Here is a 23,417-nt window from a genome sequence, read left to right as displayed (position 1 = left end):
ACCAAGTGCCAGTGTGCAGCAGAGTCCTGTGACCAGTGTCGCTTGTGGTTCAGCGCGCTGCCCCTTTAAGACTTAGGATTTGGGAGTGACGCGGATATGAAAGCTAGTTTATCCCTCTTTCCTTCGCTATGAAAAATATTTGGAAAAACCAGCCTAGCCACTGCCAGCCCTTGATAATTAGCTAATAATGATGCTGCTTTACATTATTTGTTGAGGGAATCAAAAGCGAAGTGCGCAGTGGTTAAAACAGATTTATCACTAACTGGGGATTAGACTCGCCAGGGCCGTCCTCCGAGCTGCTGGGATAACTTTGGAGAAGTTCTTTGTATTCGGGATAGCCAGACAGCTTGGCCGACAAGCTGAACATGGACTGGGGCACAGAGCTTTGGGTGAGTCCATCATCTGGCTTGCTTTTGGGGGTAATATTCCCAGGTTTGACACAGCGATGCGATTTCTTACGTAGAGTTTGTTGAGAAAGTCGCTCCCGTTAGTGAGGAATGTGTGAAGAAGCGGCGAGACGCTGCAGAACGGTGCATTCAGGAACCGAGTTCCATTATCGGACAGTTTTTTTTGTCTCAAGCGTTTAGCGAGTTGAAACAAAGAGTGAGTGGTGAAACTGAAGCCCACCGCCAACATGTTGCTCTTGTGCAAAGTGAAGCAGTCAATCTTAGATCCACGCTTGCACGCACTTCAGTTGGATCTTTACTTTTTACTGTGTTACCCCGCAGTGTTTTTATAGTGGGACATCTGCAGTGCACGAGGCAAACAGCTGTGAAGTTGCCTAAATTTAAAATTTATAATTGCATTTTTAAAGAAAGGAATAATTTTCTCCCTTATGCCAGACATAAATCACACAGCTCGTTGTTTATATCTAGAAGCAAGGTGCTAAATCAAAGTCCAATTTGCAAAAGTATGTCTAGGTATCATATGTCCTGCGTGACTGACAACAGAGTTAACTATGAGTTTACAATACATTGTTGGTGTCAGGCTGAAAATGGTGTCAGAGTACTATTTATTCTGCACACACAAAAGGTGTAAGTGTGCTGAGGTGGGTTGTACCCAGTGGGATGTCTCACTGTTTACTGTCTGGCACACCTTGCTTCCATAGCGATGAAATCAGATGCTGTCACCTGCCTTGACAACAAGTTTCATCGCTGATGAAGTGCCTCATGTGTCTACCTGAGCGGCATGATTATTTATTCAAGGTTTGATTTGTTGGATTGAGTGCTTATGTAAAAAGATTCCATCAGGACATGATTATTTATTGGGCTCAGTTGACCGTTATTGCAGTTAAAATGAACCGCTTCAGCTGGTAATTGTAAATTATGAGAAGTATTTGCTGCTACCAACAGTGACACTATCCAGAAACTAAACAAACCCTGGTGAAAACCCCACCACATAACACATTACCCTGATGTTTGCCACAGTTTTGTGTCAGCAGCACTGTACCATGGCGATGAAGCCACACATTTGCAAACACTCACACGAGCTCAGGGAACCTGGATATGTAAAATGGAGCATTGCAAAGATGAGGATTGGGAGGTTGTGACCTCATTACAGAGTCTCCCCCTAGGCCTCTTCCCCTGTCCCTTTTCCATTGCTGGTGCAACAGCCTAATTAGTTTTGCCCTACTTTGATTGAGTCAGAGAAACATCCGTACCCCCAGTATTAATCAGAGGCTGTATCTTTCCTGTTCGTGGCATGAAGTTGTCACACTGGAAACTACACACAAAAGCCGGTATTCTTTCTTCAGTCAATGTGAAACACAAATGATTTCCTCAAAGTCGTTTTACAGTGGCTTTATTTGGCTATGGCCGCACCTGTCTGCTTGGACAAAGCCCTGCAGGCATAATTCTGGTAATGTTTGGTTGAAGAGTCATCCCTAGGGCCAAGTCAGCTCGCTGGCATCTGTCCCCTGATTGTCGTTAATCCAATGGCTATTTTAAGGCACAAGTTTGCAGAGTGCAAGATCAGTGTCTAAGCAGGAGCTGTGATAGTGAGTGCTACCAGGCCAATCCTGAGAACCACAGTGTGGCAGGTCTGGTCGGGCCAGGCCCCTAATTTTCTGGAACACAGGGTGACTCAAGGCTGAAACATCCACCCAAGCCTTGTAGGTCGCTGACTTTCAGGGTGACTCCTTTTGAAGTTATTTGGCGTTCACTTGATGCCAGATTTCTTTGGAAGTATTGGAAGATGGGGTGTAACGGACGTGTTGGATGCTCACTTAGAGTTTTAACTCTGAAGCATGATGTAGCAGTCTTGTTGCATCCGCTAGCCTAAATCTGTGCCACAAAAATAGGTTATGGCTTGCCTTGTTTGGAAGTTCTATAATTACCAGGGCGGAAGTACAATATTTAGCTTACCCATCGAAAATGGTGAAATGAGTGAAGGCGAGAAAGATGTCAATAAATGTTCCTAAGGAATACGTCACAATATGTAAGAGCTACTCAAACTGTCCAAACTATATGTAAAGGGATGAAGTAATGATGAATTATCCAGGATGAAAGCCACATCTTTACAATTCTCGTTCAATCATAAAATCACAATCATTTGTAAGTTGTCAGGAGCAAACCGTTTGAGATTTATGAAAATCAGTTTAGTGCAAACCCAGTCTACGGGGACCTGTAAAGATAATTTTCACTGTGGCTTTGGATGTATATAAATCGCAGTCGTGTGACAGCCGCTGGTGTTTGACGAGACAGTAATAATGTCCTTGCAAGTTATTTCGATGCGTTTAGAGCCCGTTTTAATGAGGATGGCTCTCCTCTAACTGGGGCGCTCTTGTTTTGAATCAAGCAGTCACAGCTGATTTATAGAGATTATCAGATGCTTCTTTTTCCGCCATTTATGAAAGAGCACATGGTGATGAGTTCACCCAAGGCTGATTCTTTACCAGCAATGCTGCACTCACTTAATGATGTGTGTAGGCTACATAGAGTAAACAGTCAACATGTACAAACATTATGTCAGAAAAAAAATAAATATGTGTCTCTTTTGTGGCGTTGTCAGTTGCTGCTCAGTTTGGTTTCTTAATTCATGTTAAACTGATGCTGATTCTTTTGGTAAAGGTAGTGTCCCCTTATTGAGTCACTGAAGGGCAATGTGTTTTATAAGTGACAGATACATCAGACAACATCCTTGTGAAATCAGTGTACACCAGTAGTTTGATCACACACAAACAAAATAAAATCTTTTATCGTGGGACTAATAGGTAGACTCTACTCACTCAGGTACATTCCATCATCTTAATCCCGTGAGATGTTTTTTTTAAAAATGTTATTGTACTCGTAGAACAAGAAGCAGAAGGTAAACAATCTAGTGAATCATGTTGTTTTTTTCCTGGTATAAAAACGATAGACTCAACAATGGCTGAAACTGTTTTTTAATTCTATTTTTGCACCACACTGGGACACAACATCCCCGCAATCACAGAAATAAAATGAGAGTAGAATGGACAGCGAAGTGTTTGCTGTGGTTATTTGGCTGGCACAGAAGAAAATGGCAGTTGTTGTTAGTTGCTATGGTGACAATATGTCAGCACTCACTAGTTTGAAAACTGCCTGTTGGCCTATTCTCACCCTTAAGCAAAAAAATTACAACCATACATCAAACACAGTTTCTCTCTTTCACCAAACTATGACTAACATCAGTTTAGCTGCCGTTAACTCATCCTAAAACACACTTAATTCAAGCTGGAAAGAAGCTCACCAAACTCATCTTAGTTAATCTCATTAGTCATCTAGTTAGTCATAGTCCACTGTTCCAACAAACACCAACTCGCTGCTCTCTGTTATTTGGAGGCAGCTACAAACATGCAGTTAATGTTAGGTCTGCCCCCGACTTATCAACCAGTAGTCATCATTTAGGACCATTAGTCGACTAGTCGCCTGCATGTTTACAATATTAATTTAATTATTAAATTATTAATTTTGGGCGGGGCAACACAATGGTTTGAGTTAAAGGTGTGAGAAAGAATAGTATCAGTAACATTGTTAACACTGTGCTACATTACAGAGAAATACAAAACCGTACTAATGAACCTTCATTAATATAGGGCTATATTTTATCTACAAGTGCACGTCACACACTGAGCGAGCCGCCTGTTAATGACGCTGTCGGCAAAGCAGTAATGATTGTGCTAAGTGGCTAATGGGCATGTAGCTGCTTACATGTTTCAGATGATACGTCATGTTTGTAGTCGACCAGTGAAGACGAGTTTACATATCACTTTGGGTTCGTCCTTCACCTTCTCAAAATGATCCCACACTTTGGATATCCTGCCCAACATGTTATTAACTAGCCTGTGGAATAACCGCAGGTACCAGCCCTGTGAACTAAACTCCTATCTGATTGCTGCTGAGCGTGGCCACTTCCTGTGTCTGTCCTTCCAAATTAAAGTCCAACATGGTCCAGTCATATAGGTTTTGATTTACTTTGACAAGGCGCAGCTCCTAATAGAGTTTCATGTTTGTTTGTTTTCCCTCTTTGACTTAGCGACCGATGAAATCTTGTCGACTAAAGACCTTTCTGGTTGAATAACGTTTGGTCGACTATTAGGGGGCAGCCCTAATTAATGGCAACAAATTAAACAGGAAAATAACATAACAATGACCGCTGCTTTGACGATCCTGCTGCACTGATTTGAATGGAAATGTCCATTCTACTCTCATTCTGTTTCTATGCTCACAATAGGCCTTTTTCATTGAAGCCATTTTGACATGCGATAGTAGGAATTACACAGGTGTAAATAATCAAACTAATGACGGTTGAATTCCATTTAGCTGCTTTGATTTCAGGATCCTTGTATCCTGCATGCTTCCTCACAGGCACTCCCACTGGAGCACTTGAGCCGAACAGAGGCATCGTTAGTGTTGATAGTAACAACTGTGATTTTTCCTGCTATGACAGGTCAATATGTCTGCTGGGAGAGCGGCCTATATTCTCTGACAGACTATTAGAAAGGCTTGAGGAAGGCACCAAGACATCGACTGACACTCCCAAAAAAGATCTGTAGATGACAGCTCTGATGATTCAAAATTATGCCAGGTGTTCTTCATAAAGTGCAGCTGTGATTCAGGGCGTTGTGTCTTAATACAGAATGTTCAGCTGTTCAGCTCTCACCTGAGCCTGAGGTGTTATCGACATTATTACATATGCATCGTGCAGCTGTGTTGTAAACAAAAGCGTAAATATTGAAATGAGAAATGGCAGATACTGGGAGTAGGATCACTTGAAATAGGAGACAAAATACTGGTTTGAAGACCTCCCTGCTGTCCAGCCTACACAGACGCTGCACCCACAGCAGCTTGCCTAACAATTTCAAACCTCCCCATCAATCTCCACAGTAGATGACCTGTTTTTTTGCACACATTGCCACACACTGATGAGCAGTCCTGAACTGTGATATGTAAATAATAGACATCCATGCAAAACACCTGTATCAAAAGATGGGTGCAGGATGTAACTTTCCATTTCTGCTATTATAACCTCTCCACAAATATAATGCGTAAAATCCACTTAGGCATGCAGTTATAGTTCTGTCATCAAGAACTCAAAGATCTGGATGTTCTGGCTCTCAGTACTTTATTTATTTATATGGCATCTTTCATGCAAGCATGCACCCTGAAGTGCTTCACACAGCAAAATTGAAACAACAGAAAGAAAAAAATCAATAAACAACAATAAATAAAATATTGCAAGACTAAAAAAATACAACAAAAAACAATAAAATGTTTAAAAAAATCATCAAGCGAGAGTCAGTAAAATAAAATGAATACCAGGGATACAAAGTAAGTATTAAAACCTTCAAATGAATGCTATGATATTACTTTAAATCAAAAGCCAGAAAAAGATAAGTCTTTAATTTACTTTAAAAATACCAAGAGAGCTTGCCATTCTAATATCTAGAAGTTCCACAATTTTGGGGCGCAAAAACAGAAGGCACTTTCACCGGTGTTTTTATTGGATACATAAGGAACATTTAAAAGAAAAACGGTGGCAGAAACATAACATGAAAGAAAGTGAGGTCATGTAAAGCTTTATGAACACGTAAAGATCATTAAAATTAAATCTAAAGGTGCAGGTAGTCCGTGCACTGTCCTGTCAGTGGCGCAATGTGATCCATTTTCCTTGTTTTAGTTAAAACTGGCTGCAGCACTCTGAACTAGCTTTAGTTTTCTTTTAATCCAGTAAAAGGGAATTACAGTAGTCTAAATGGCTCGTAATAAAATCACGAGGGAGAATTTTATGATCTCTCCGAATTGATTAAAAGTCTGACTTTGGCGGTATTCCTAAGATGCAGGGTTGCAGCCACTGTATCTTACCAGCTGTTTCTTTGTGCCTCAGTTTGATTGCATTTCAATTGTATTTTTAATCCTGCTGCTTTCACTGCTTGATTACGTTGTGTTTGAGGTTACTGGGGAAACCTAAATTGCTTTTGCGGTTAGTGGCAGCATTAACCTTTCACTAATTAAGAATCTAATCCTATATTCAGTGTGTTTTATGGTCAGTGTAGGTAGTCATAGCCTTCTGTCCTGTTGATGTGGAGAGGTTCGACTGGATGCAGACAACCACTGCTCACGTTTAGATCATTCATAAATAAATAAATCTCTTTTTACACCTCAGCAGGGCAGCATTTGAACAAAGTGGTCTCTAACATCCTGCTAATTGGTTATTTACTGCCATTCAATTTCCACTTGCAAGTCACACATCCACATCTAATAAGAAAATCTGTTGTAAACACAAGCACCTTCAGGAAATTGGAAAATCTGTACTTGTAAGTCAGCTGCATTGACGATCATTACTTTTGCTCCGTAATTAATGACTCTAAATTAAATCCCTAACACTGCCTATTGGTTAGATGTTATAGTGGTGATGGATTGCAGGCCTCTAACCTTTCACTGTGCTCTGTGATTAAGCGAAACATTGTCTCATTCATTTGGGTTTTGTCTCTTGTCTCTGTTTTACCTGAGGTGCAGGAAGGGTACAGACTAACATGGCCCGGCTTGTCAGGAGTCCCCTCTCAACGTGCCCCCTCCTCAGTACTGAAGCATAGCAGACAGTGTGGGGGAATTGTTTTGAGTGCAGAGTGAGAGAAGATTGGCTTAGATATCGTCTCTCACTCTTAACAGGCTTGTCTGAGCTTGAAGGTGTCATAAAATGCTCTACCAAATAAGGAACAAAAGATAACATAGCTCTCTCATGCTTTGTAATGCGAAAAGGAAAAGTCAGTAGATTCAGTTGCACTGTGCCAAAGGTTTATGAATTTGAAACTAGTCATAAAATAGGTCAAAGAGCTACATTAATACACTTATTTAGTCATCCATAACATGTCACATTGCTCAATACAGCAGGACATGTAGGCCTATCAGAACAGCACCTCCTTTTTCCTGCCTGTGACCCCTGTTATACACAGTAGCGCCCCCAAAGGAGGGCAGGGGAGGCTGTGGCCACTGTGTGTGGAGGCTGACATAACTCTCTTTAAAAGGCTGTCATGCATTCATTCTTTAAGCTAGCATGAAGATCGTGGTATCTTGTGAAACTAGACAACCTAAGGCATCCACTGGAACCAACCATGTCGGCATAGCTTGTTGGGAAGGGGGGCTAAATAAAACTCCAGTTTGAGCTAAATTTAGGGCAGCCAAACCAGCCTAGTTGAAAACACTGAATAGAAAAAACATTTCAAAACAGGATTGTTGTGGAACTCAAAATGTTAACTGTAAAATATGAAAATATATCAGTATGGGCTTCCTTACGTCTCTATATTGACATAGTTTTCAACTAGCCTTAATACTTTAGGAGCATAATCGAATTCTTGAAATCCAGTGATAGCTTTTGCTGCCCCAAGATCCTCAGTGGCCCCATCTGGCCACCCCTATAAAAAAATTCTGGGGACGCCACTGGTCGTGACCTTGTGTCCTTCGACTGTCCTCCCTAGTTAACAGCACTGGTGTCTTGTGATTTAAAGCTTGGCGGAAGTTTGGGAATCATTGCCAAGATTTTGTGCACATGTGGAGAGCATCCGTGGAATCCAACATGCAGGAACAAGCGTCAGTGTGTTTAGTTTATTGCCCTCTATTCAAGATTCGTTTAGATGACCTCAGACTCAACCAGACGAACGTCCCAGTTACTACCCAGAAGTTAACACGTGTTCCACGTCCTGCAGAGTGTTGGCTTAATATTTGGCTTTATTTGCACCTTTTCTCCAGGACCAATATGACATCATTGAGAAGCACACACAGTCTGGCCTGGAGCTGGTGGAGAAGTATGTGAAATTTGTGAAGGAGAGGACGGAGATCGAGCAAAACTATGCCAAACAACTGAGGTGGGCATCGCTCTTGTTCACCGTTGCTTTCTGCCTCAAATGCTTTGTGTGCATGTGTGTGTTTGCACGGGTGCATGTTAACAGGCTGTTTATGAAATGTTTGTGGGGTCTTATGACTACATTCGGGACTGAATTGAACTTGTCTCTGAAACACTGGCCTCATTCTCCAGCTGCGGCCTGCTCGCTCTCTCCCTCTTTCTCTCCTCATCCATGGTGCTCCCTCTCCCAGTCGTCTCCCAGTCTCCAGGCCCACATGTGCTGCAGTGCTGAGCTTTGCTGGAGAGGAGAGGAAGTGGGAGCAGACTGGCACATGATAGACAGGATGTGGTCAGAGGGAGGGAGAGAGTGAAAGGAGGAAGAAAAGCTATTTTAATATGTTCATATAAATGGACTGCTGTTTTTAATCCTATTGTATAAAACAGCCAGCGGTTGTGTAAGAATAGTTTTATTTAGTGAGCTTTCTTCTTCTCTTTCCACAGGAACCTCTCAAAGAAATATAACCTGAAACGAAGCAGCAAAGATGAACCAGAGTGCAGGTGAATCACTGCAAAGCATATCTAGGTTTAGTTTTCACTTTTTCTTTATTAAGTACTTTTAGCAGCTAAAACTGTGCTTCCTGCGTCAGTTTGGAATTACACTTTGGCCCAAGTAGTGTGTGAAGCTCTCGGTGAGGGAACACACAAAGACAGAACTGACCTGCAAATAATATCACGTTTAGGAATCGCCTTGTCATTAGTGTCTTTCATGTTGTAGTGGGGCGGGGGGGCTGCTGTTGGAGCCATTTAAATGCCCCTTAAAGGAAGCAGGAACAAGGAAGTCATGAGCTTCTTATTATGACTTGGCCCACTGCTGACTTCTCTTTGAGCCTGTGTACGCATCATCTTATCGGTGGTCTCATCACTGTGTTCCCATTTCTCCACCCTTTCCTCTCTCCTCCTATGAAATGATAGGTTGTCCAGCTACCAGTCGTTTTTGGACATCCTGAATGAGATGAACGACTACGCCGGGCAGAGGGAGCTGATTGCTGAGAACATGATGATGAACATTTGCATCGATCTCACCAAGTACCTGCAGGAGCTCAAGCAGGAACGCAAGACGGTGAGCGAGTATAGCAAGTAAATCTGGTATGTTTCCACGGGTAAAATGGTGCGTTTGAGCGCAAAATAATTACACTGAACAAAAACTGTAATGCAACACTTTTTAAGATCTAAGACTTTTTTATGCACACAGAAGACTTATGTGTCTCAAATTTTGGCTGCAAATTTGTTAAAATGCATGTTTGGGAGCATTTTTCCTCTTCCAAGATAATCTGTCCACCTGGCAGGTGTGGCATATCAAGATGATTAAACAGCATCATTACTGGGATGGCGTGACTGCAGGAATGTCCAACAGAGCTGTTGCCCTTGAACTGTACGTTCATTTCATTACCGCAAGCCATCTCTAGTGCCGTTTCCATGATTTGGCAGTACATCCAACCAACCACACAACCCCAGAACACGTGTAACCACACTAGCCCAGGACCTCCACATCCAGGGTCTTCATCTGCAAGATCACCCGAGACCAGCCACCCGGACAGCTGATGCAATAAATGGTTTTCACAACTGCAGAATTTCTGGAAAAACTGTTAGAAACTGCCTCACAGAAGCTCATCTGCGTGCTTGTCGTCCTCACCAGGGTCTTGACCTGACAGCAGTTGGTCGTCATAACCGACTTGAGTGGGCACCTGCTCACTGTCGATGGCGTCTGTCACTTTGGAGAAGTGTTTTTTCCACAGATGGGTCCTGTTTCACACTGTACCAGGCAAATGGCAGTCAGCGTGTATGGAATTGTGTGGGCCAGTGGTTTGCGAATGCCAACATTGTGAACATTGAGTCCCCAATGAGGGCAGTTAGGGTTATGGTACTTTAACACAGTGGTTCCCAACTGGTGGGTTGCAGTCTGAAAGTGGGTCGCGGGTCCATTCTGAATGGACCGCAAGTGACTCGTGAACACATCAAATTTGTAGAAAACATACTTTATTTTTGAATTACAGTTAATTTCCGGCTCAAGATTTTATTTTGAAGTGCCATTTCCTGTTGTAGAGTGAGTGAATAACAGACAGCTACTTGAAAGAGACAGCAAACTAACCGGACGATGTGGCCAAATGCAAGTATGATGCTCGAACTAATGACTAAAGAACAATCTGGCCCCCTTGGACCAGTTGAGAACCACTGTTTTAACAAATTTGTGACAAAAATTTTAGAGAAATAAATCTGTTGAGACCTTTCAAAAATGGGAGCAAAAGCAAAAATGTTGTGTTTAAATTTTGGTCCAGTGTAGCTTTAAACACACCGTCTTCAGGCTCCTTTTAAAGGGCAACTTGTTGAATTTTTAACACAGCCTTTGTTGCAACAGTTGTCTCCCCTCCTGTTGCAGGTTAATTTTCTGTCAGTTGATTAGTCGACTATTCATTGCAGCCCTAGAGTGTATTTGCACGTGTCTGCAGCACCACATTCAATAGCAGTCAAGAACATACCAAATGAGATTTTCAATCGTAGTCCACAGCACACACTGCTGGGAGGGGAATAGAGGCAGATTTACAGGAGGAGTGGAGATGTGGAGATCTCACTGTTGTGGCAGGAAGGAAGCCTTACAGAGTGAGTTAGACTTAGTGTCTCCAGGGGGAGGTATGGTCTGAGCAGTGGTGTGCCATTTTTTCTATGAGGAATGCATTGGCTGTGTCCCACTTAGACTGCAGAACAGTGCAGCCATGTACAGGCTGTTGCTGCAGACGTGATGTCTCAGACAGACACACTGGTATTTGTTTTCTTGTCTGTTATGTTGTGTTGCTTTTGGAGGTCATTGTTTATTCAGTGTCTGCCCCTGCACATGGCTGTCTCTCTTGCTGTCATCTGACCCGCCTCCCCTCCTCTCACTCCGTCTATTTTTATGAATGTCTGCAGTATCTGATGGAAGCCAAGAAGGCCCAGCAGAGTTTGGAGAGCACCTACAAGCAGCTCGACAGTGTAAGTCTGCACACAGAATTTTAAAAGATTGATTAAAGACTTTCCAAAATACATTTTTTCTTATGAGGCGTCCATCATTCTTAATGTCTCATGATTAAATTTTTTGTGATAAGCAAAGCTGTTAGGTAGTTTTTAGAGCCTCTTGTGTCTTTGTGTTGGGTTCATTATAAAAAATGGGCAGAGTTCTCTCTAAGCTGATGGGTCCACGTTGGCCAGGTGGCTATATTTGTCTATAGTTAAAACAGATGGACAAATTGAAAAGCAGTTCCCCATTTTAGACTCCTATCATCAATCCAAGACCTATTAAGTTGTGATTGGAGATGTTCCCTCCCCTATCCGTCTTTTTAGAAAGACAATGAAAAATGCTTTGCTCAAAATAGTAGAACCTCCTCATATTTCATTCAGGCACTTAGCTGACTGAACTAAACGTGGTCTTTCTCTGGATCCCTCCATCTTTCCTTTCTTTCTGCACACCAGAGTAAAAAGCGCTTCGAGAGGGAATGGAGAGAAGCGGAGCGTGCAGCACAGTACGCAGAGAAGACTGATCAAGACATTAATGCCACGAAGGCGGACGTTGAAAAAGTAACAAGGGAGGGGGGGGATCTTCATTGTGAGGAATCTTTACCCAAAGTAGAATCAGATTCACTTGGTTAACCTGTTTGTTGTGTGTGTGGTTTCAGGCCAAACAGCAGGCTCATATGAGAGCACACGTAGCAGAGGAGTGTAAGAACGACTACGCTGCTCAGCTTCAGAAGTACAACAAGGAGCAGAACCAGTTCTATTTTAATGATATGCCACTCATTTTCAATGTAAGTGAATGACATATGGCAACATAACACTGTTAATGCTGTCGATGTTTATGGCACAGTAATAACTGGTAGTTTGCCAAAATATTGCTAAACTGATTTAACCATGTTACTAACATTTTGAGACTTGACTCTCTGGTCATATGTTGTACTTTTATTTAGATTTCTATGCTGCATTTATTTTTAGATTTCTTAACCACAAAAATCAAAGTTGCACTCATTGATTTAAAGCCAGAGACGAACTTTTCACTTAAATCCGTTTATTTTATTTCACCTGTTCACATTTAAAACAATACTTCACCTGCAAAATGATCATTTGTTATCATTTACCCACCACATAGTACCTTGAATATGTGAGCAAAACTTAGTGTACAAAAAATATCAGTGTACAATCTCTCACACAACTCGTGCAGTATAATCCAAGTCTCATTTATCTAGTCATATGCTCAGTACTTTTCAAACACATGCAGTTTTGCTAAAAAAAAACATGCCCTTAGCTACCTGAGCATCCTCTAAGAGCAGAGTTCAGATGTACATGAGTGTCTGGACATGCTGCTTGGCCTTGCACGAGACTGTTTGTTTTAACCTGTAATGTTTTAGCAAATGTGTTTAGAAAGTACTGAACATGCGACTGAAAAAATGGGACTTGGATTATACTTTATGAGTTGTGTGAGAGTTTGTAAATGGATGTTTTGATATAGATTTACTGTTGTTGAATATGACCTGTTTATTTCAGTTCGTTAAGAATATTTGCCTTTTTTGGATTCTTTGCTCATCGTGGAGGCTGTGAGAAAAACAAAGTTTTCCTCACAAATTCAAGGTAACATGCGGAGAGTGATTGATATACAAATACTCATTATACAGTGGTTTTCAAAACAGTATTACAAACTGCTTCACAAGGCAGCAAAACAAAACACACAAGTGACGAAATCAACAGGTTTTAAAAGACTAATTTGGTGTATAAAAAACAAGGAAATTAAAGACAGTTCAAAGGAAATCAAAACTCAAATAAAATCAGGAAAGGCTGTCTGATAAAAATATGTTTTAAGGAGAGGTCACTGACTCGGCCGACTTGATTTCCTCAGGTAGATCGTTCCAAAGCCTAGAGGCCCTGACTGTACTAAGAGGTCAGAGATAGAGTCATGAGATAGGCCATGAAGAGCCTTGAAAGTATTCAATAAAATCTTAAGATCCATTCCAAAATATACTGGGAGCCATTGTAAAGTAGGAGTGATATGATCACATCTCATGGTTCTGGTTAAAAGCCTGGCAGCTGGTCATTTGGTCATTTTCGGGTGAAGTATTCCTTCAAGTTTTGGCTTTGGCGATTTCATCAGAGCATTATTTTATAATCATAAATGACTAAACTTCCTGCTTGATATTAAGATACATATTGTATTATGTATTATGTATTATGTATTGTGACAGCTCTAATGGCAGTGTCTGAGCAACCATTGTTTGTGTTCACTAGAAATTGCAGGATCTGGACGAGAGGCGAGTACGGAAGTTGGCGCAAGGCTACATCTTGTTCTCAGACACGGAGAAGCATGTGATGCCTATCATTGGCAAGTGCCTGGAAGGCATTACTAAAGCCGGCACTAATGTTAACGAGAGGAATGTGAGTTGGTCTCATAAAAATGCTAAATGGATTTGAATGTGTAGCATGGCTTTACGCAGACCCATTTGTTTTAACTGTGCATCTACTGGAAAATAACTCCTGCTCTTATCCATAATTGCATCTATTACAGGACTCCATGGTTGTAATAGAGCAGAACAAGTCTGGCTTTGAACGCCCTGGAGATGTGGAGTTTGAGGACTACAGTCAGGGCATCAACCGAGCCTCATCTGACAGTAGCCTGGGGACGCCTAAAGGCCCCATGGAACTTCTGGGGAAGAATAGGAGCAAAAACTTTTGGCTTTTCAGCAAAAAGAGTAAGGTAGGACTGTCCACCATAGGCACATTTAACCCAGTGACATGGCCTCTCACTAAAAGATAAGGTTTTTTTGCATTGTGGTAATTGTGGTATGAATGCACTTGCAACCCCTCCACCAATGATCCACGGCAGCAGATATGAATATCAGCAGGTGGGCAGTCAGTTAGAATAGCGGGTGACTCCCTGCACGACAATGTCAGTGTTTTGAGCCACAGCGGCTTCAGGAAGGAGGCAGGAAATCCCCTCTCCAGAGAGCACTCATGATGGACCTGTGGTTGTGGCTGCACACACACACACACACACACACACACACACACACACACACACACACACACACACGTATACACAACCTTCTCATCTCTGAAGCTCAGTAAATAATGCATGAATCTCTTTCATTATATTATACATGGACTCACCCCCCACCCCCCCACCCCCCGACACTTCTAGAACAGGTCCTTTGCATGACTCTGTCCCTGACTGAATAAACCTTGCCCCCCCCCAACACACACGCACCCTCCCTCCTTCTGCAGTGTGGTTTCCAATAGGTCAACTGGCAGTCAGCATTCTGCTGTGCTTGTGCTTTCATCAGCACGGGGCCCAAACAACATTGAATTTTTCTCTACAGGCATCCACAAACACACTGCTTCTATTATACTGCCCAGAACCTAGCATTATGTCTCTCACCACAATAAAATCTTTGTACCAACAACTGGGATGACACCAGGTTTGCAAGGTCAGAAAAACTGGATCAGGTCCAGAAATTGCTGTTTTTGTATCGGGTCTTGAGAATTTATTTGGGTCAGAAGTGTTTCACTAAAGCATGGGTCTTATCCGAAAAAGAGCACTTATTGTTGAGGTCCGAAATTGAACTGGTGATATGAGTAGCTGACCACTAACCAGCTCACGGCCCCCCCCCCTCCTCCTGCCTCAGCACTAAACGATCCCTTCTTTCTTCCCCTGCAGTGTTTGCTTGTTCAGCGCCTCTCTCGCCTCTCTGCATGTCTTACTGGCTGTGCTCTGCTGTGCACTCTGTCTGTTCTGTGTATGTGTGTGGCACACTGCTCTGTGTCATCAGTCATGCTCTCCCAATTAGGCCTGCAGAGCAGTTTGAATAGGAGGCTGACTATATTGGCTTGAGTGAGCTTTTTGGTTTATGTCTGGCCCTTAAACATTCCCACTCTTAGCTGCTCTCCTGTACTTAGATTGCCATAACTCTCAAGAAAAGTAGCACATACCCAGCCGACGTTCACATAATGATAGTGCTGTACATGCAGCTCTCAGTATTTACACAAGGGACCTTGTTGTAGGTGTGTTTTAGACGTTCACTATTGAAGACTAGAAGACATCATTCTCCTGTGTAGTTTAGCTAATAGATCCCACCCTCACCTTTGCACTTACAGCTGACACTGAGAGGTTTTGCTTTAGATCACTACGGGCATGTTTTCAAGTTAACCTCTTTGTAAGAGGTCAGACAGGCCCAGATGAATCTATATTCGCAGATGACACTGTGGTAATTAAGCAGGCTATTTATAGCAATTGCACTGATGTATGAATTGATATTTCATCTATATAGGTCAGGCTCAGTGGGTAGCACAGTTTGAACTGTGAACATGCATTTTCTCACAGTAATGATTGTGTTGGCTTATTTTCATTGTTTTGGCCACCATGAAGAAACATTTTAGCGACTGATTCTCACTGGAGACGCAGGGAAATGCTGCGACCAAACTAGGAAGCTTTGCAAACTCTCAGAACTGTTGAAAAAAGATATTTTTTATTTTAAACCAGCTCTTTAGAGGATTTAACAATAAATCATTGCAGTCAGTGTTTAGATAGCCCGGTTTTATCCATTTGAGGAGCTAAAATCCAGGTACTTAACCTTAACGGTTTGAGTGATACTGGAATGAATCCATGATGTAAAAATATATAAATCTGTCAATAATTATTATTTTTAATAGCCGAATATTGTATGCACCACATAAAGATATGTTTATGCATGGCACTTTAGGCCGCCCTACACATTAATGTTGGCCCAGTTTAACATGCAACTCAATGTTGCACATGTTCTTGGGTGTTTGTGCTCCGTCTCTCTTTCAGTTTAAGAGATCTTTAGCCCAAAAAAACATTGAAGACCCCCTGTTATAGATAATTGAGGCATGATGCCCTACAGAGCGGTGCAGGAATGAGTCCTAAAACCTAGAAAAGAGTTAGCATCTTAGCACTCCTGGTTCCCTTGTTTCAAGTCAATGGGTATTTTGAATGGGTTTCTGATTAGATGCCTAAAATAAGGTCTGTAGTTCAAACAAGCTTGAGAGATTTTCAAGTTTTGCTCATAAAATAGCATAAAAAAGACGTCACCACGCCAAACATAGTTTAAAAACATTGTTGTGGTGGCGACGTTAAATCACGTGACCCTAGGGTAGTTAGTTTACAGCTGAACGTTAGCCTTTTGCCTCTGGTGATTGCATTTATGCTTCAAAAATCTAGAACTGGTGTTCATAGTGAAGATTATCTTGCTGGTGACAAGAACTTTTGTTTGCCACAGAGCTTATTTCCTGCAATAATCCAAAATCCAATGGAAAAACCCCAAAGGCTTTTTGTTGAGGGAACCAGGGCGACACTAGTTTCTGCGTCGGCCTACAAAAACCCCCTCATCCCTGCAGCACTCTATTAAATTAGCAGTAAAGGTGTGTCCCTGCAGTGTCATCATATCTCTGCAAAGAACCTGGGGAGTAAATTATCGTAACCCATGATGGGTAAAACTATGAAAATAAGAGCCAGGCTGTAAAAGATTGTGTAGTTGGCCTGTCCTACTTCCTCATCGAGGCCCACTGGACCCTTCAACCATGCTTGAGTTTGACTGCAGGTGTTGGGCTGCTGTGGCTTTGGTGTAGGAGCTATGGTCGGTTGCTTGCTATTTTAATTTTTTGTTTGTTTGTTTTTTAAATTTCTGTGTTGATAAAAGCCAAAGAGACAGATGTGTGTTTGTGCTTTCATGCTCTCTGGGCTCCTGTGCCGGGTTTGCTCCAGTGTTGTCTTCCTGGCTTTGTGGTGTGCTTTAAGGTGTTGATGGTGTCTTTTTCTTTCCCTTGTCACCTTGTTGTTTTTGTCTTACCCCCTCCCCGTCTTCCCTCTTTTCCCTATCCTCTCATCCCCCTCTCCCCCATCCCTGCGCACCGCCTGCATACCTCATGCTCGGGTGCTGGTACTTTGGGTCTCGCTCCACCCACAGCTCTCTCCCTCCACGCTCCCACCTTTCTCCACACCCCCCGCCCCCTCGCCCGCTAACGGACCCCCTTCCCCCAAGTTTGGCCGGGACCCCCTGTCGTACTGTTTGAAGGAGATCAATAAGACAGTCAAACCCAGAATCTCTTCCTTCCGGACACTCAGGAGATCGGTGAGTCACCAGAGGAGAGGGTTTGGGTGTCAGGAGGCCTCCACTCATCAGGGCTCAACCTGTGTTCCTGCCTGTGCAAGAACAACTGAATTCCTTAGCTGAATAAGACTATTCACATTTTTAACACTGAAACATGTAGCAGATTACATCTCACTGTGGCTTTTTTTTTTTTTTGCTGTTCTTAAAGGAATAGTGTGTAAGATTTAGGGGGATTTAGTGGCATCTTGTATTGAGGATTGCAGATTGCAGCCAGCTGAAACTTCTCCTGGTTAGGATTCCTTCAGTGGTCTGTGTTCAAGAGGTTTTTACTGGGAGACGAATTATACCCAGAGGTCTCTTCCTGTCCAAAACAGACCAGGTGATTTATACTTGTAAAAACACTGAATTAGAAAGGTCTCAAATTAAAAATCAATGTCTTTCCAATGCTGTTTGGCTTGTCGCAGAGGGGCACCTAACTATGGTGGCTGATGCTAAAATGTAGAAACACAAATGGCCCTATCTAGAGCTAGTGTTTGGTTTGTCCCTTCTGGGCTACTGTAGAAACATGGTGGTGCAACATGGGGATCTCCATGGATGAGGACTGGCTCCCTATGTAGATATAAACAGCTCATTCCAAGGTAACAAAAACATAATTATTCTTATTCTCAGGTGATTATACACTAAAGAAAACTAGCTTATTATATCATATTCAATTTCTGCCATTATATCCCCCTAAATCCTACACACTGGACCTTTATTATTTATACATGTTATAAAGATGAAAGCAAGAGTCACTTTAAAAGATATTATGAGATTTTTCTACACACATACTGTTTCTTTTTCCCTCAGAAGTTTACTCCAGAGAGAATGACGGTAATATTGACATCAAAAAGCTGGTGTGGGGGACTCAGTTGTGTGACACTTAAAAATGGCCACCTTTCCAATACAACAGCTCATCATATTAAAATAATTTTCCTTTAAAAAAAAAAAAAAAAGCTCAGATACATTTTAAGTGACTAAATGTCCGAACATGCAGCATCCATGTTCATGTTCAGTGGCAAAAGGCTTGTTCTCTTTAGCTTGTGTTGAAGAGGTGGCCACCTGGTGGTGGAGCAAGAGAGGGGTGCATGGAAGCACAAGCGGAAACAAATTTTAAAGTAGCCTCAATTGGTTTTGGCACTTTGATGGGTCACCTATTTCTATTCAAGATTTTTTTGTCTTGAACTTTAAGAAATCAGCCAATATAAAGTTATAAGAGTTTTCTATCTCACATTTGTCAGTTTTGGGTTCAGCTCACTGTTGTACATGTGCTGGTTTTACATTAATAACCCTAACCAGTGTGTCACTGGAAGATTTGAAGCTAATGTTTTGTCGGTTAAATATTTTCCCCTTGAGCTGAATTCAAACTGCAGGCGCTGTGTTCCTCCTGAGGTGTCTGTTTCTTCTCCATGGTTACTGTCATTATGAAACTGTTGAGACTAAGTTCAGTGTTAACTTGCACTTTCCTGTGAACTCTTGCAGCCTACAGTGACAGAGGACTTTGCCCATCTTCCTCCCGAGCAGCGCAGGAAGAGGTTACAACAGAAACTAGAGGAAATTTGCAAAGAGCTGCAGAAAGAAGTAGATCAGAGGTGTGTGTGTGCGTTTGTGTGTATACGCGGGTATCCTTCTGCGTATTAATAACCGTCCCTGTTAGAACTCCTCTGGTGGGAGTGTGGATGTAATATTCATGCAGCGCACATCAGTGTGTGTAACTCTGTGGTGTCTGCGTGAGTGTGCGAATTGTTTACTCAGCCCTGAGCTCTGCAGGGAACCGATTTCTACTGAAAGTCACCCCCTCCTTCCTCCCTTGTTCCTCTCTCAATCTCCCTCTCTCCTCTCTTCAGCGAGGCCCTGGGGAAAATGAAAGATGTTTATGAGAAAAATCCTCAAATGGGAGACCCTGCTAGTCTGGCATCCCAAATCAGCCAGACGTCCCAGAATATAGAGCGGCTCAGAGGAGAGCTCAACAAGTATGAGGTAATTCTGACGTCTGTTTCTTAATACATATTATGAAATCAGCATTTCCCATTATGAGGTGCGCCCATTCAAAGATTTTGTTCCATATTAGGCCATACAAATGAACCTGACTTGATATATTCACCATGTAATGCATCCCAATAAACAGTGTTTTAACACATCTGTCCTTTTTTCCTTTTCACTTCGGCTCTGTCACGTAGACTTGGCTGGCTGAGGCAGGAGGTCGAGGGGACACGTTGCGCTATAAAACTCACACATTCAACAACAACGGAGCTCACGACACACTCAGGTAACACCAACGTCTACTAACAGACAGTGTGTTTGGCACAATGATGTGCTGTCAGCTTCACAAAGGAAAACCAATGTTTTTCTCTGCAGCCCTGATGGAGCTCACTCCGATGAAAGTACTCCCGACCCCTCGCAGGCCATCTACGCTGAGTTTGATGATGACTTTGAGGACGAGGAACTAGCTGCTCCGATTGGGAAATGCACAGCCATGTACGGCTTCCCTGGTATGTCACAGGCTCCTGTAGCTGACTGGGATGCATGAAAAATGATCCTTGATTAAATGTTTTAATGAAAAGAGCTCAGTTTCTTTCAAACCTCAGCTTTTGCCTTAGAAATCAGTAGCTTTCCTATAAATTTGACTTTTTAAAAGTGTTAGTGGTTTGATGATGCAATCTGGGTGAATAATCTTTGTGTTCCCACAGTTGGAGGAGTGTTTTCTTTTAAGCGTTCACTATTTCTGTTAATACCAGAGAGCGATGCGTAAATTTGGAGATTAAAGGGTGCTATTTGGCAGCAGCAAATTAGTGTATTTTTAAGGTGTTTTTGTCGATGCACATGCCTTCTGATCAGCAAACACTACATTAAGTTCTGCAGGGGCACGCACAGACAATTTGCATGTACCTCAGTGGTGTAAAATACAGTTACAAAGTAACATTAAGCAATTTTGTGCTTGCATCACCTTGCAGCAACACAGTAATTGCAGGTGACGCCAGAGGAATCAGGCTGAAGTTGGCTTTGTCTAGTTTTGTATGTTTTATTTTATTTATTTAACCCAGAGTTAACCAGATCAACAATCTTTTTTACAAAGGAGACTTGGCCAAGACAGCAGCACACAAATGTTACTGCCGAACAACCACACAATAACAAAACATAGAAGATATACAGTAACATGTGAAACTATTAGAACACCTACCTATGACAAGACCCAAACAACTCATTCATCCTTGTACTTGTAAGAGCTTTAAAGTCAGGTAGAGAGACCAGTTCATGTAGTTTCAAATCTTAAGGTATATGTACTAGAATACAGAGCAGATACAAAATATTATATAGGATTTCATGAGTATTTTCTGGCCTTACCTTCCCATATTTCACTGTAGCAATTAAAAGTCTTTCACTTGATCACCCGGCTCTCCAATGCTCTCTAAACTGGAGCTTTTGGGGTTACCCCCTCCACAGAATAGCACTTTCTCTAACATAATTTCAAAGATGAAACTGATTCACATCACCATGCAGAGTTATAACATATTGTATCTGTCACTGGCTGAAATATTTGTTTTAGTAAGTTATTGGCTTACTTCCAGCAAAAAACAAAATGCCTCTGAGAAAATAGGCCTACTTCCCCATAAATTAACTAAAGGAAGTGGTTGTTTGACATTTCTATCATAATGCCTCACCTCCTGATAGTCTGAATTGAGCTCTGCAGCTCTCCACTTAGCTGCCTCTCTCTTGCATGTAGCCTGCTGCCTATATGTTAGCCAGCTAGCTAGCCAAGGTTGGTTCATGTTATAGCATAATAGGAGGCAATGTGGTGCAATGTGATGCAATTGTGACAAACTACGTATTGGTCATAAGCATATGTGGACATTTTTATTCACTAGGCATCCCAGTAATTAATGGTTAATCATTCCCACAACTTAAAAATACTCGACCCATCGGAGCTCTCAGTGGTCTGTTGCAGGAGTTTCACATGACAGGGGTCCTAGGGCACAGTTTTGTGCCATTTTTCTCACAATTGGTCTAACTTTGATATTTATGGGTTACTCATATTCCTCTTTTACAACAGCAAAAGTACAACTTTTTTCCTCCATATCCAGCTCAGCCAAAGAGGGCAAATAGGCTATTACTTGTGTGACTTCAGAGATATACCTGTGCACGTCCCTGTAGTTCTGACAGTATTTTAATTTGTGTAGCAAAGAAGGAGGAAAATATTTCTTGAATCTGCATGAGGAGCGAGGTCAAAGGTTTTTTTCTGTAGTAGCTACCATCTAGTTTGTATCTCTTTCAGGTGCCAGTGAAGGGACCATCTCCATGCAGGAAGGGGAGGTGCTGGCCGTGGTAGAGGAGGACAAAGGGGACGGCTGGACCCGTGTCCGTAGAAACAATGGAGATGAAGGCTACATACCTACATCTTATGTCACCATCAGCCTCAACAAATGACAGGCATATGAGGAATAAAAGAAGAAGAAATGATCACTTCACCAAAACTGTATGCAGTTCTTCCCATGGGACCAATCATAAAGAAGCCACAGCACTATGGGCGGGGCCACTGGTGTACCCAGAAGGGGATCCAAATAAGGTGCTTTGATTTCTTGAGAGAGGTGCCCCAAATGGGCAGAGGGATGGCGCTGACGGTATGTTCCTCGTGGCTTACATTAAATTATTGTAATCCCAGTTACCTAAGCAACCTAAACCACAAGGTTATTTTACTTCTTGATATCACATCACAGTAATTTTTTGGTTTTGGTTAAAAAAAAATGTTGCATGGATCTTAGGCACCATCACGGTACGAGTGCTCGCCTTGTTCCACAGCCTAATAAGGCATTAGCTTCTGAATGTGGGAGGAAAGAGTAGAGGGAGAGAGGAGGAAGATGAGTGCTGCTGCCATCTTTACACTGAGTGTTAATACCAGTACAAACCTAGGAGGAAGTTACCTCACCTGTTTACCTTTTATTCAGTTAAAAACTGACCTGCAGTTCTCATTCGTCTCACGCGTGCCACTTTCTAGCTTTACTAGCACTTGTGAAGATGTATGGCACCGTCACTTTGCTCGTGGTTGGACTCCAGATCCTGAGTGTCCCCAGGGGACGAGTGAGGTATGGGGGAGAATGCTTTACCTTTGGTTTCCAGCAAATTGTGAGACCAAATGTGTAGAAGCCTCCCCGTCGTGGTAAAACACATGCACACAACCGTACAAAAATAAGACAATCACAGCCATATCATCATTTAAATTCACTTTCAATCCATAGCAGTAACAAGGATATAACAGATGTTTTCTAATAGCTACAACCTGAAAATTGTACTAAAAATAATTTATTACAAATGTGTATGTTCTATGAATAAACTTTTTTTTTAGGTTTGACAGAAGTTGTACTTTGTATTAAGGATATTCTCACATTGTTCTTTTCCCCTTGCACACATAGTGGACAGTCTGTAGCCACAAAAGGGAGTAAATAATGCACACATCAAATGCGCTACATTAAGACTATTGTATTTATGTAATAAATAATATATATTTTAGCTATCACAACACCACTATTGTCTTATTAGCTTTTTTTAACCATTCAAATAAAGATTGTTGCATTGTGAGAGAAAACTAAAAGTCTCTAATTATGTTGCTAATAATGTTTGGATTTACTTCACATCTTCCAAGTCCTGTTTTTTAATTACATTGTTATGGAGCCAGCAACAAGCAGTAACTGCTCACGTGTCTTTGGTGCCTTCCTCTTTAAAACCATTGTGTATATAAACCATTTTTTTTTTTTTTTTTGCATATAAGACATTTTGTTTTCTTGATAAATGTAAAGCACATTTCAAAGTTAGAAGTGGTTACATCATTTCTGGACTTGAAAAATAAATATTTGAAACAGACATGGTGTTTTTTGGTCGTGTGTTTGTACAATTTCTTGTTCCATTTTGTGAGTTTTAGGTCTATAAAGTCATTCAAGTTGG

The 23,417-nt window shown here is 41.8% G+C and overlaps 1 protein-coding gene across 3 annotated transcripts; it reads left to right on the top strand.

Annotated features, from left to right (window-relative positions):
* The first annotated feature begins 80 nt into the window (after positions 1 to 80).
* On the top strand, positions 81 to 23,335 carry trip10a (thyroid hormone receptor interactor 10a). Of its 3 annotated transcripts, none has more exons than XM_050069836.1 (15): positions 81 to 389; positions 8,208 to 8,323; positions 8,803 to 8,859; positions 9,274 to 9,421; positions 11,266 to 11,328; positions 11,806 to 11,910; positions 12,009 to 12,137; positions 13,606 to 13,752; positions 13,883 to 14,071; positions 18,291 to 18,314; positions 18,963 to 19,072; positions 19,328 to 19,460; positions 19,661 to 19,749; positions 19,839 to 19,972; positions 21,754 to 23,335. In XM_050069836.1, exons 1-15 carry the CDS (start codon positions 366 to 368, stop codon positions 21,903 to 21,905), a joined length of 1,620 nt encoding a protein of 539 aa, XP_049925793.1. In that variant the 5' UTR covers positions 81 to 365; the 3' UTR covers positions 21,906 to 23,335. The 3 variants fall into 3 exon arrangements, with proteins under 3 accessions (XP_049925793.1, XP_049925792.1, XP_049925794.1); XM_050069835.1 differs by lacking the exon at positions 18,291 to 18,314 and adding an exon at positions 17,298 to 17,462; XM_050069837.1 differs by lacking the exon at positions 18,291 to 18,314.
* Positions 23,336 to 23,417: the final 82 nt, after the last annotated feature.

Source organism: Epinephelus moara, chromosome 18 (genome assembly GCF_006386435.1).
Source record: "Epinephelus moara isolate mb chromosome 18, YSFRI_EMoa_1.0, whole genome shotgun sequence".
Lineage (NCBI taxonomy): Eukaryota > Metazoa > Chordata > Actinopteri > Perciformes > Serranidae > Epinephelus > Epinephelus moara.
Note: the sequence above shows the minus strand (reverse complement) of the source record. Positions and strands in the feature narration are given on the sequence as shown.